Source organism: Cucurbita maxima, unplaced genomic scaffold (genome assembly GCF_002738345.1).
Source record: "Cucurbita maxima cultivar Rimu unplaced genomic scaffold, Cmax_1.0 Cma_Scf00026, whole genome shotgun sequence".
Taxonomy (NCBI): domain Eukaryota; kingdom Viridiplantae; phylum Streptophyta; class Magnoliopsida; order Cucurbitales; family Cucurbitaceae; genus Cucurbita; species Cucurbita maxima.
The window spans coordinates 1,584,032-1,597,058 of record NW_019272042.1 but is presented as its reverse complement, the minus strand read 5'-3'; the positions used below and the strand labels follow the sequence as shown (position 1 = coordinate 1,597,058).

The 13,027-nt window shown below is 34.1% G+C and overlaps 3 protein-coding genes across 4 annotated transcripts; 1 reads left to right on the top strand and 2 right to left on the bottom strand.

Moving 5' to 3' along the window:
* Nucleotides 1-2,048: 2,048 nt before the first annotated feature.
* On the top strand, nucleotides 2,049-3,120 carry LOC111498882 (heavy metal-associated isoprenylated plant protein 19). Its single transcript, XM_023150237.1, has 3 exons — nucleotides 2,049-2,081; nucleotides 2,164-2,245; nucleotides 2,790-3,120. The coding sequence occupies exons 1-3, from the start codon at nucleotides 2,049-2,051 to the stop codon at nucleotides 3,071-3,073; spliced, it is 399 nt and encodes a 132-aa protein (XP_023006005.1). The 3' UTR covers nucleotides 3,074-3,120.
* A 283-nt stretch (nucleotides 3,121-3,403) lies between these two features.
* LOC111499152 (probable 1-deoxy-D-xylulose-5-phosphate synthase, chloroplastic) lies at nucleotides 3,404-8,900 on the bottom strand. The gene is made up of 10 exons (XM_023150652.1): nucleotides 8,444-8,900; nucleotides 7,845-7,973; nucleotides 7,254-7,418; nucleotides 7,020-7,170; nucleotides 5,748-6,019; nucleotides 5,353-5,626; nucleotides 4,956-5,263; nucleotides 4,594-4,875; nucleotides 3,842-4,126; nucleotides 3,404-3,747 (listed from the first exon to the last, which is right to left on the bottom strand). The coding sequence occupies exons 1-10, from the start codon at nucleotides 8,564-8,566 to the stop codon at nucleotides 3,598-3,600; spliced, it is 2,139 nt and encodes a 712-aa protein (XP_023006420.1). The 5' UTR covers nucleotides 8,567-8,900; the 3' UTR covers nucleotides 3,404-3,597.
* A 1,441-nt stretch (nucleotides 8,901-10,341) lies between these two features.
* Nucleotides 10,342-13,009, bottom strand: LOC111499157 (50S ribosomal protein L33-like). Of its 2 annotated transcripts, none has more exons than XM_023150659.1 (2): nucleotides 12,837-12,968; nucleotides 10,342-10,776 (listed from the first exon to the last, which is right to left on the bottom strand). In XM_023150659.1, exon 2 carries the CDS (start codon nucleotides 10,771-10,773, stop codon nucleotides 10,600-10,602), a length of 174 nt encoding a protein of 57 aa, XP_023006427.1. In that variant the 5' UTR covers nucleotides 10,774-10,776; nucleotides 12,837-12,968; the 3' UTR covers nucleotides 10,342-10,599. The 2 variants fall into 2 exon arrangements, 1 of the variants encoding a protein (XP_023006427.1); XR_002720905.1 differs by having other exon boundaries at nucleotides 10,344-10,776; nucleotides 12,840-13,009.
* Nucleotides 13,010-13,027: the final 18 nt, after the last annotated feature.

Genomic DNA, 13,027 nt, shown 5'->3' with positions numbered 1-13,027 from the left:
TTTAAATCTCGTTTCAATTACAACGTTTAGGATTATTCTATTTTGGTTTATGGTCTGAAAAATAGTTTTTTAATTTTTTTTGTTTGAATTTTGAAAATATTTGTAAGAATTAGAAAGAAAATTATAGGTGGAAGTTGTATTTTTAAAATTAAATCAATTTTAAAAATAAAATATTTATTTTATTTTTTTAGTTTATGAATATTGATAAAGTTACCCTTTTAATTTACTATTATTATTATTTTATTGTTAATTATTTAGTATAAATAAATCGTGGATATGTGTATATTTGTACTGAGCTCGAGCAAGGGTTAAAACTATATATGTAAATTTGTGTGACGAAAAATAATAGCAAAATTTAAAATAATAATTTTTTTTTTGTTTATGAATAAATAATATGTTTTTAATCTTAATTTTAATTTTTTTTTTTCCATTTGGTTATTAATCTGTTAAAATTGTTTATTTTATTTTTTATTTTTGCATTTAAGTCCTTGTAATAATTAAATATTAAATAGAATTTCAATTGGCCCCACTTTATTTTGATTGGACAATTTTCTATAATAGACCATGAATTAGAAACATTTTAAATGAGAGTATTATCTTTTTTTAATCAAATAAAGCCAAAGAGTACTATTTTAACTCAATTATGTCAATTAATAAGATAATAATAACTTAATTGATAAATTAAAATGATATTAATATATTATTAATTAAGAATGTACCTGAAAAATACTCCAATATTGAGACTATATATATATATATATATATATATTCTCGAGAAGGTTTTAGGGAGTGCAACACTTTGCCTATTCGTCTAGTAGCACGAGACTTGTATGACTCTCTTACAACTTCATTTTCACAGTTAGGCTTCTTCGATCACGTTGCTTGTAACTATAAGAATCACTTTTACTTTCTTTTTGTCTAGCTACTAAGATGTTTCATTCATCGAGCCGTCTCTTGCCTGTTGCATGAATTCAATAGCAATCTGAATGAAAGTTGACTAAAAATTCATTAATAATATATACATACGACTCGTTTAAAAATATTAAGTTAAAATTAGTGATATTTTGTTGATTTTTTTTAATTTTTTTTATAATATTATAGAAATGTCAATTCACTCTTTAAGTTAGATATGGAACACGTGAATATACAAAAAAATAATAATAATAATAATAATAAATAATAATAATAATAATAATATATTTTTATTTTATTATTATTAATTAGAAAAAGATTTGCCATTGGGATGGTTGGTCGGTAAAGTAAGGTCAAATTCTTTGAATTTCCAATATTGTCATCAAGAAATTCTCTGCGTTGACTATTTAAAATATAATTTTAAAATTTGGGTATTAATTGGAAATTTTAAATTTTTTGTGTTATTTAAAAAGTTCACATTAATTTGACTTTTATGCCTTGAGTTTAGCTTTAAGAAATGTATGTTATCGATATTATGCCACGTAAGCATTTTTTTTGGTAAGAAGATATTTAGCTGTGATTTTATATTTTTTTTATACCAAATTTAAATTTAGGTTTAATTTTTGCCAAATAAATCGCTAAACGTTAAAATATTTTAAATATAATTACAAATTTTTTATTTTGAGTCTCGAAGATAAAAAAAATTTAAACTCAATTTAATTATTTAATTTATAAAATTTTGAGTCTAAATAATTTTTAATATTAAATTGATTTATGATAAATTTATATAACATTATATTTAGTGAGCTAAAGAGAATTGTTTTTAATTTTTGCCTCCAAAATGTTGAAAATTGACTTTTTTTTTTAAAAAAAAAATAATTTCTAATCTGTTTCTAATCCCAAATTAATAAGCCTAATTAGCCTAATCCCTAATTGGGCAGTTAAAACATGCGGCTTTTCAGAATCGGGGAAAATGTGTTATATCGATGGGGCGTTTTAAATTTGGTCTGAATCGCCGCTATTTATTACCTTCAACGACCATTATAAATTATTGTTTTTATTATTTATTATTTATTATTTATTATTTATTATATATTATTGGTGGAACAATTGTTGTTGTTTTTCTTCGAAACTCAATGGAGAAGAAGAAGAAAACAGAGGAAATCAAAGTAAGTCGTTCCATTTCTGCCCTTCTTCCTTCCTTCAAACGACGTCGTTTTTTTTGTTAATATGGGTTCTTCTTGAGTTTAGCCATTAACTGCAGAGTTCAAGGTCTCAATGCATTGTAAAGCATGCGAAAGAACGGTGGCCAAAGCCATTTCCAAATTCAAAGGTAAAATCTCTTCCAAATAAAAATTTTAAAAAAGGGTTTAAGTTATAAGTTTAGTTGAAGTTTGCATTTAATTAGATAAAATTTTAAAATATATGTTGATTTATTTTTATGTCTAGTAATTTCGTAAATTTTTAAATATTTAAAAATTATGTATAATTTTGAAAGTAGAACTAAATATTCACAAAAGATGAAAATTTAAAACTTTAAATATTTATTTTTGCGTCTATTAGATCTTTAAATTTAAAATATTTGAAAATTTATCCACTACACATGTAATTTTGAGTAAAAACTTTAAAATTTAGGACTATACTGGTAATTTAACTAAAAAAAACAGTGAATAATGGAATTCTAAACAATAAAATTTAAAATATTTAAAAATTTAAAGGCCAAATAAGTAATTTTGAGTTTTCATCATCTAAATAGACAAATTTCAAAACAAATTTGTAATTTAACTAAAAAAGTTAGATATATATATATATATTTGTATCATTGTAAATTCATTTGTTTTGTTTGATTATTATGGTGATGTATGATGATTTTGAAGGAGTGGAGAAGTTCATGACAGACATGGGAAAGCACAAGGTTGTAGTGATGGGCAAGTTTGATCCTCAAAAAGTTGTGAAGAAACTAAGAAAGAAGACGAGGAAACCGGTCGAGCTGGTGGTCGACAAAGGTGCAATGGCGAAAGAAGCCACCGTTGCCAAGGATCCCGAGCGATCGGACCCGAATAATAGCAATCAGGTGATGATGTTCAACTGTTGCAAGGAGAGTGCTCAGTTACTCGTTTTGTTCAGTGATGAGAATCCAAATGCTTGTTGCATGATGTAGAGAGAATAACTTTTTCCTTTTCGGGTTATATATTATCAAAACCGTTGTTGTCTATTCGTTTTTAGCTTGTAACGTTACTTTCTTTTAAATAGTTTTCAATGTATTTTCTTGCTCACGTTTTCTAAAACATTTCTCTCAAACGTGACTTGAAGCTCGAGCATACGTCAACGTTATTTGCAAAGTCAACTCCATTAAAATTGGTGATAGAGGATAGTATAGTTTTGTTATCTAAACATGATACCGAAAGTTTCGATAAAATATGGGCGTTGAATCCTAAGAATGGTAAGGGGTCAAGGTCAGGGACGGGGTCGGGGTCCGGGTCCGAGTTGGTCAGCAAGAAAGTTAAGAATCGTGCATTTATGCATAAAGCTTTCTAGCCTTGTATAAGAAGTATTTGTTTATACAGCCTGACTGATAATGTATAGTTATGCGTATACGTAAATATGACCGAACTCGATATGTGATTTTCGGATTTGTACATTACATTGAAGGGGGAGCATCACGACTCATCGTAAAGTTCTCTTCTATGACATGATCTCAAGAGCTTCCCTGGTTTGTCCAAGCATATTGAATACTGTAGCAGCAATATGAGATGGAGTAAGGCCTGCTTCAGCAAGTTGGTCGGCTGGTGATCCGTGGTCGATGTATCGGTCGGGAAGGACTAGCGGTCTCCACTGCACGTGTTAGTTATATGGAGTGGCTAGATTAGTGAACTTCATAAAACTATCTTAAAGCAGAGATTTGACATGGTTTGTATGAGACTTGTACCTTCAAGGTGCCATCAAGAAGGCCATCAAGTGCCAGGAACTGGATGACATGAGATCCAAATCCCCCTATGGATCCTTCTTCCACTGTGATCAAAATCTCGTGTGATTTAGCGAGATTTCGGATAAGGGCTCGGTCGAGTGGCTTGCAGAAACGTCCATCTGCTACGGTTATTCGTAAGCCATGGCGTTCGAGCATCGATGCAGCAGCCAAACAGTTTTGTACTGCTGTTCCGTAGCCCAACAGTGCGACTCTTTCCCCTTCTTGTAAAATCCTTCCTTTCCCAACCTGTTAAAGAATTTTTTATTAGATTGCTAGTCTGATAAAAGATTGTACAAGTCGGGCTGTAATGGCCCCAGCCCGCCGCTAGCAGATATTTGTCATTTTCAGGTTTTCCCTCGAGGTTTTAAAATGCGTCGGTTAGAAAGAGATTTTCACACCCTTATAAGGAATGCTTTGTGTCTCTGTTTTCCTCTCCAACTGATGTGGGATCTCACAAACCACCCCTTTGGGGGCCAGCGTCCTCGCTGGCACACCGCTCGGTGTCTAGTTCTATTGTCATTTGTAACAGCCCAAGCTCACTGCTAGAAGATATTGTCATTTTTAGGCTTTCCCTTCTGAGCTTCTCCTCAAGGCTTTAAAACGTATCTACTAGGAACCATGTTTTCACACTCTTATAAGAAATACTTCGTTCCTCTCTCCAACCGATGTGGGATTTCACACAGGCAACAACCTTAAGATTTTGTGAAAAGTACCTCAATAGGAATGCCTTTATTCCCTGGTGGCAGCTCGATGCCAATACCGTTACCTCGTGGATACCGCAAACAACTAGGTCGGTCCTCTATGGCTGCAGCTGTAGCAACCATGTTAAAGAGCTCGGCCTCATCGGACGGGGCCATCACCACCATGTTAGGCAGGCATGCCATAAATGTAACATCAAACGAACCACAATGAGTCGGGCCATCGGCTCCAACCAAGCCTGCTCTATCCATTGCAAATCTCACAGGCAACTTCTGCAAATCAACATCATGAACAACCTGCAATACAAACACAAACAAACTTATTAGCAATGCCAAGCGAATGGAGTATCAAAGATAGACAGAAAGCCAATGCTTGCCTGGTCGTACGCCCGTTGCATGAACGATGAATAGATCGCACAGAACGGTTTAAGGCCTTCACAGGCCAGACCAGCAGCAAATGTAACAGCATGCTGTTCAGCAATACCAACATCAAAGCATCTTGTGGGAAAGCGTCTTTGGAAAAGATTTAAGCCTGTGCCTCCTCCCATTGCAGCATGGATTGCAATAATATCTTTGTCATTTTCAGCTTCTGCAATCAATGCTTCTGCGAAGTACGTCGTATACGACTGCGTTGCAGCCTTCGATATCTGCTGTTTCCCAGTTGCTGGATCAAACTTTGTGACTCCTGTAAGCTACAATCGTAAGTCGTAACCCGATTTTCGAAATGATGCGAACGATGAAACAATGATCATCGTTCCTGAATCTTTTACTTACCATGGTACTTATCAGCAGCCTTTTCTGCATATGGATAGCCTCGTCCTTTCTCAGTGACAACATGGATGAGGACTGGACCGGTGGTTTTAGTACTCTTAACTTCCTTGAGAATGGAAACAAGATCATCCATGTTATGACCATCAACAGGGCCGATATAATAGAGCCCAAGCTCTTCAAATAACGTTGAGCCAGAACCACTAATCATTCCACGAGCATATTCATCAACTTTTGCTGCTAATTCATGCATTGGGCCACCAATTTGTTTCGTGACACCCTGAAACAACGTTGGAAAAAAGGAAAAGTAAACTCAAACTCATTCAGATTGAAGGATCAAGGCGGGATGGGGATGGTTTGGTTCGGTTCGGTTTGGTTTGGTTTGGTTCGCTATTTCTTACCTTGGCTACCTCTCTCAATTCTCTGAGAGGCCTGTTTGACTGCAGCCTGCTGAGAGCACTGCTCAAAGCTCCGACGGGCGGTACCGGCCCATCGAGAGTTGCAGTCGGTAAAGAGACTTGTTTGTTGTCATTAAGAATAACAATCATGTCGGAGTCGAGGTAGCCTGCATTGTTCATGGCTTCATAAGCTTGCCCTGCAGTCATGGCACCATCACCTATAACTGCAACCACATTGTTCTTTCTTCCCTTGAGATCCCTTCCCACAGCCATTCCTGTTGAGTTACAACATAGAAGTTGCTGAGAAACTTCTTGGTGAAGTTCATTGTTTGTGAGCGGTCATCACAAATATTTTGAAATCTTAGGTAAGTTTCAAAATATAAGAATTTGAGAAAGATTCTTTTTTTAGTTTTTTATGATTTTGTTTGATTTGATTTAATTTTTTTTGTTTTCTAGAAACTAGATAAGAAAACAAAAGATTATAATTTTTATAAAAAGAAAAACTAAAACTAAAATGGTTATGAGACACAATTTTCAACAAATTAGACCATGTTTCAAAAAAAAAAAAAAAAAAAAAAAACAACATAAAAGGATTATTACAATTTTACTAAATTTGATTAAAAAAACATTCAAAGTAAAATTCAAAATATTATTTTAAACAAACGAGAAATTTTAAAATTATTTAAATAGAATAGACTAAATTAAAAAAAAAATTATTAATTTTTTTAATTTTNACCATGTTTAAAAAAAAAAAAAAAAAAAAAAAACCAACTCCTACTGTAACACCCTGTTTTATGTAACAACATATTTCAGATCAGACAGGACGTAACAATTTAAGCTTATTGATAGCGGATATTGTAAGGAACGTTTTAAAACGCATCTATTAGAGAGAGGTTTTCCCACACCTATAAGGAATGTTTTGTTCCCTCTCCAACCAATGTGAGATCCCACAATCCACCCTCTTAGGGACTAGCGTCCTCGCTGGCACATCGTTCGGTGTCTGGCTTTGATACTATTTGTGACAGCCCAAGCTCACCGCTAGCAAATACTGACCTCTTTGAGCTTTCCCTTTTGAGCTTCCCCTTAAAGTTTTAAAAATACGTCTATTAAGAAGAGGTTTCCATACTCTTATAAAAATGATTCGTTCCCCTCTCTATCCAACATAGGATCTCACACAGGGGCCGTGGCTGAGGTTATGAGATTATGTTAGGATCTTATCACTTTCAAACAAAACCATCTTTTTTCAGCTCTCAGTTGGATCTAAAAGCAAATTACCTAAGCCTGCCGAGATGGTGGTAGAGCTGTGTCCTGCGCCAAAGCAATCGAATTCACTCTCCGACCGCTTCGTGAAACCCGACAACCCGTTTGTCTGTCTAATAGTCGACATCTTATCCCTCCTTCCAGTAAGAATTTTATGCGGATAAGACTGCAATCGCCACACAATTCAAAGCATATTTAAACAAAAACATTTCCCAACATAGCAAGAGAGTGTACAAGAAGAATTGGCACCTGATGACCAACGTCCCACAAAATCCTGTCCTGTGGGGCATTGAAGACATAGTGAAGAGCCACCGTGAGCTCCACCACGCCAAGGCTAGAACCCAAGTGACCACCAGTTTTAGAAACGTTGAAGATCACATCAGATCTTACTTCATCAGCTAGTTGATAAAGCTCCTAAATCAACAATACCCCAAGAAGAAATCAAACGTTTAGAACAGGGTAAACACGTTTTCAGAGTTCAAAAATTAGCATTCATCAGCTAGTTGGCAAAGGCACCAGTCAACGATACCCCAAGAAGAAATCAAACATTTCGAAGAGTATCAAACGACGCCATTATCAGGGGCATGCTCCACCATTGAGCTAATAGCCCATCGTGCGGGCCTCTCGATGGGCTCAGAGAGTTTAAAAAATTAGTTCAAGACCACATAGGTAATTATCAAGCAGGAGTTCAAACCCAGAAGCTTCCAAAAGTTCATATCTACTCTAATACCATATTAATGAACTATCACAAAGTTCTATGAGTTTCAAAAACTCTTTTCTCTTTAGAAAGAAAGTGGAAAGCTTGATTTTATGTTTATGATTTGGGTTTTTAGTTTTCACCTTGATGGATAGATTTTTCATATGAATTGGATAGTTTATTGTGTCCAAAATAGGAGTTGGTGGCCTCTGTGAAGGATACTCCCCCGTCTCTGAAAGTGATGCACAGATCCCACCTGGCCTTTTCTTGACCTGCATCAAAACAAAAAAGCAAACGCCCACGCCACAACTTTCAAACTTACTTATCTTGTTTATAAACTTAAAATAATCAAACTAGAAGGTCAAGATTCAAATAATAATAACAAAATAAAAAAGTGAAAGGAACATTTTAGATGTAACTCTCTTAAAGAACAACATCAATGGAAAAGGTTTAGAAAAGCCATAATTTCCAATTTTCAATTGAAAAAGTCTACAAATTATTCTTTTCTTCTCACTAGGATTTTCATCAAACACCTGGTGGGCAGAATTTTTCAGTTTCCTTTTTGTAAACAATACCTGATTGACTCTTTTCTGAAAACGGAAGACCAATGGAAAAGGTGAAGAAAAGCCATAATTTCCAATTTTCAATTGAAGAAGTCTACAAATTATTCCTTTCTTCTCACTAGGATTTTCATAAAACACTTGGTGGGCAGAATTTTCAATTTCCTTTTTCTAAACAATACCTGATTGACTCTTTTCTGAAAGCGGAAGACCAGATCCGTCCCCGACAAGAACCGAGAACCATCGTGTTCTTTCGCTGCAACTCGGCCGACATGAGCAGGAAACGTTAGCGTACAGAGAGCCATTAGAGCTCAAAAACCACCAAAACTGGAAAATCAAACCACTCCAATCGCTTCAAGCAAAACCCAAGTGAAGAAATCCGAGAAAAATGCAAAAGAAAAATTAAGAAGCAATGCACTGATCTTCTACGTGTCTTGCAGAGAGAAAGTGAAGAAGAAATTGAATGAACTGTTTTTGCCACTAAGGGAAGTGATGAGTGAAAGTGGAAGAATTAATTTAACGAAAAAAAGATGTAAAGGCGAATGAAAAGGCGAGGCGTGGGCTGAAATGGATGATAGAATTGAAAGTGGATGGGCAGTGAAGGGGACAACTTGAAGCCGTATTCGCTGGGTGTCTGCTTCGGAATTCGGTCTCTTTGTTCTTAAGCAGTGCGCCATCGCAACACTCTGGAAATGTCAGATCTTTTTCCTATTGGTCCACGTGGATGGAAATCATAAAATGGATATGTGGATAAAGATATCCCTTTGTAAATTATTTTTGCTAAATAAATGTAAAAATTTATTTTTATATTTTCAATAATATACTAATTTTTTTATAAAAAAACTCAAAAAAGTTTAGCTTTTTATATTTATATGATAAGTTTCAAAATTATTATTTTTTAAAAAATTAAATTTTTACGTTAATAATGATATCCTGAATATTCTTTTTAGAAAAATTAAAAAATGCTTAGGGATATTTTTTATTTTTAAATTTAAATTAATAAAAATTTGAAAGTTCACATATTCGAAAGTAGGAGAGGAAACGGAGCTAGAACTAGTTGAGTTTAGGTAAAGAGTTGTAGGCACGGTGCGGTTAAGAGTCATAGCCGTGGTTAGGTTGTCATCTAGGTTTGGGAGGTGACTTCAAAGTTCGGTAATATTTTACTTTTTCGTTGATTCACGATCCTTGTTGCTAAATTAGTCTCCCTACATAGAATAAAGTTCACTTAACTATTATACCTTGTCATTTTGGCCTGTTACGTATCATCGTCAGTCTCACAATTTTAAAACGTATCTGTTAGGGAGTGGTTTCCATACCCCTGTAAAGAATGCTAGTTCTTTTCTTCAACCAATGTGAGATCTCACAATCCACCCCCTTAGGGGACTAGCATTTTCGTTGGCACACTACTCGGTTCCTAACTCTAATATCATTTGTACAACTCAAGTCTATTGCTAGTAGATATTGTCCACTTTAGTCTATTATATATCATCGTCAGTTTCACAGTTTTAAAATGTTTTTGTTAGGAGAGAGATTTCCATACTCAAACGTTTGTTCTTCTTTCCAACTTGTGTGTGATCTCACAAATGTTTTGAAACAAAATTTAAATTTGAAGGGTCAAAATGAAATTTTTTAAAACTCGGGAGATATAAGTTGAAACCAGCTTTACAATTCACGAGTTTTTTTTTTTTTTTTTTTATAATTATAATCTAACCTAAATAATTAGTGTAACTACATTTTTAAAGTCTATACGGCACCTTTAACATGACTTTATAGAGAGAAAAAAAAAAAAAGAATAAAGAAAACATTTTATGACATAATTAACTATATTTATTTCTAATATTAATTAACTATATAATTAGTTTGATATTCTAATTCACATAATTCAATTTTTTTCAATTATTTTTTATATTAATTTTAAAATTAAACTATAATTTTAATCCCTAAACGTTAAAATTTATATCTATTTGATCTTTACGACATAAAATTTAAATTTATATGAAATATTTTAAATTTTGTCAAAGAACTATTAGACATAAAATTTTGAAATATATTAGACCCATTAGAAAATTTAGAGAATAAATAGACAAGAACCTCGGACCTCGGAATTTATTAACCATTTAAGAGTCAAAAGTCTAAGTTGGTACAAGCTTGATAGATGAGTAGAGAGAACTGACTAGAAGATATCAAGGGGCAAACAATTCGTAGCCATAGAATTTGATGCACAAAAACAATGCATTGATGAGCCACGGGAGAGACTAGCAATGTGAAACATGAGTCTACAAATTTGGAAGAAGAATAGGTCCAAGTTAAAAGGATGGTCTTTTCTTCCTCCCTCCTTTCACTTCATTTTCGCTTCTGTAAACAAGACATGTCGATTGACCCGAGGATCGTATTTTCGGAACTCGAGCTTCTCTGTTATTTTGGTTGGCTTTCGTTTGACGTAGAAGAATCCAGTCCCAGCAGCTGATACAAGTCGGATGAACATCGTAGCTTTCTTTTTCTTGTCACCCATTTCCTAACAAACACACCAAAATGAGGGGAAAAAACTCATCAAGTCATTTTGAAAGCTAGCCCTTGATGTGCTCTAATATAGAATTATGATGAAGAGAATGAATATAAGGAAACATGTTTATGCAGAGATATTTGCAATTAAACCATGCTGATGACATGTTAAATGAAATTATACAGAGGGCCAGCTTCCTACTCTGGTACTTCATTAAAGAACCAACCACCCCAAACGTATAAGTTAATATTAGTTAAATTACAAGTTAGCCTATAAACTTTCAAGTTTGTATGATTCAGTTTAAGAGGCGTGTAATAGGTTCTTAAACTTTTAATTTTATGTTTAATAAGTTCCCGAACTTTAGAAATGTAACAGCCCAAGTCCACCGCTAGCAAATATTGTTCTTTTTGGGCTTTCCCCTCAAGGTTTTAAAATGTGTCTGCTACGGAGAGGTTTCCATACAGTTATAAAAAATGTTTCGTTCTCCTCCCCAACCGATGTGGGATCTCACAATTCACACCTCTTTAGGACCCAACGTCCTTGCTGACATTTGTTCCTTTCTCTAATCGATATGGGACCCCTCAATCCACCCCCCTTCAAGGCCTAGCATCCCTGCTGGCACACCACCTCGTATCCACCCCCCTTCGGGGCTCAGCCTCCTCGTTGGCACATCGGCCGGTGTTTGGCTCTAATCCCTTTTGTAACAGCCCAAGCCTACCACTAACACATATTGTCCTCTTTGGGCTTTCCCTTCTGAGCTTCCACTCAAGGTTCTAAAATGAGTCTACTAAGGAAAGGTTTTTACACCCTTATAAAGAATGATTTGTTCCCCTCCCCAACCAATGTGGGATCTCACAAAAAACGTTTAATAGGTCTCCTCGAATCTTCAACATATTAAAAAAAAATTTAAATCAATTGATTTAATAGATATAAAATTGATTTTTAGGTCTAAAGGAACCCTAAGCTATCAATATTGTATCTATGCCCCTGAATAGACGTTGAATAATTAAAGAACGTATCAGACACAAAATTGAAAGTATAAAAACCTATTAAGCACTTTTTAAAGTTTAAGGACCTATTGAACTCAAAATTGAAAGTTAACGAATGAGTTAGATAATTTTTGAAGTTTAACGGTCAAATCAACACAAAATTGAAAGTTCGGGGCAAACTCATAAATTTAACCAAATCTTTTACCAATATTAACCTTTAATCTTTTACCAATATTTACGGTGGCCACATGAATCACAACTTAGTCCACCTATACCAAGTCTACTGGTCTCTGGATCAAAAGCAATCCGAAAGACTCCTTTGAAAGATAATTACAAGCATAAAAACAACAAAGAAACCATCAATTTTTAGCAGATGGAACACGAGAACCTATTAGAGTGACTACTTCCAATACATTCAATAAGAGAGTGGCAAAACTATAGAACAAGTATCACAAATTAGTCCAACTTGTTAAATCACCCAGACACAACAACTTCTGAATAAGCTGTCCTGTTAGAGTATATCAAATGATTTGAATATATTTCAACACTTTCCTAAACGTTCGTATTCAAAGAATTAATTTGTTTCACAAAACATAACAAGTGAGAAATGACACTACAAGAGTTCCTTGTAAATCATTATTAGTCTCAAAAAATTGGGCTAATAAGTTAATATATCCTTAACCTAACTATACCAGTTTCATGATTTCAGCCTCAAAAGCAAATCCGAAAAGGCAAAAACTGATTCAAGAACATCAGATGCAGGAAAACCAATATTCATAGGCTACGCAGTATACATTTCTAAGATAACATTCTCCTAAACAGTCACTTGGTAATTGAATTTCTTCCACACGAACGTAAACGTACTTAAACTGAAAACAACTTCTGAAGCGACCTTCAACATTAAATAAACAGATCAAAATTCCAAATCTATGAGAACGACTCCAGAAAGCACATAATTTGGTCAAAAGATTGCAGAGTTGTGTTTCATTCAGCAAGTTAACAATAAAACAAGAAGCAGGAATCAATGGTAAGAAAGATAAAAAGGAGATTAGAAGATAGAAACGATCGAAAAAGTAAGAGACTTACTACGGTTCAAAGGTGCGTGAAGAAGCTGTGAAGAAGCTGTGAAGAACCCTAGAACGGAAGCGCAAGCAGAAGCAGAGTATGTATTTAATTATCCAAGCACCGGGAAAAAAGAAAACTAATTACATTTTCCTTGCGGAAAAAAAATAAAAAAAAATAAATAAATAAATAGAGGATGTCCCTCATGAACT

What these genes read in the sequence shown, in the direction of transcription:
- LOC111498882 (XM_023150237.1), top strand. Translation starts at nt 2,049, where the DNA reads ATGGAGAAGAAGAAGAAAACAGAGGAAATCAAA. An exon ending in AGAAAACAGAGGAAATCAAA is followed by an intron (nt 2,082 to 2,163) that starts GTAAGTCGTTCC and finishes TCTTGAGTTTAG; the next exon opens with CCATTAACTGCAGAGTTCAA. An exon ending in AGCCATTTCCAAATTCAAAG is followed by an intron (nt 2,246 to 2,789) that starts GTAAAATCTCTT and finishes ATGATTTTGAAG; the next exon opens with GAGTGGAGAAGTTCATGACA.
- LOC111499152 (XM_023150652.1), bottom strand. Translation starts at nt 8,566, where the DNA reads ATGGCTCTCTGTACGCTAACGTTTCCTGCTCATGTCGGCCGAGTTGCA. An exon ending in ATAAAGGCATTCCTATTGAG is followed by an intron (nt 4,127 to 4,593) that starts GTACTTTTCACA and finishes ATTCTTTAACAG; the next exon opens with GTTGGGAAAGGAAGGATTTT. An exon ending in TTCTTGATGGCACCTTGAAG is followed by an intron (nt 3,748 to 3,841) that starts GTACAAGTCTCA and finishes TAACACGTGCAG; the next exon opens with TGGAGACCGCTAGTCCTTCC.
- LOC111499157 (XM_023150659.1), bottom strand. Translation starts at nt 10,773, where the DNA reads ATGGGTGACAAGAAAAAGAAAGCTACGATGTTCATCCGACTTGTATCA.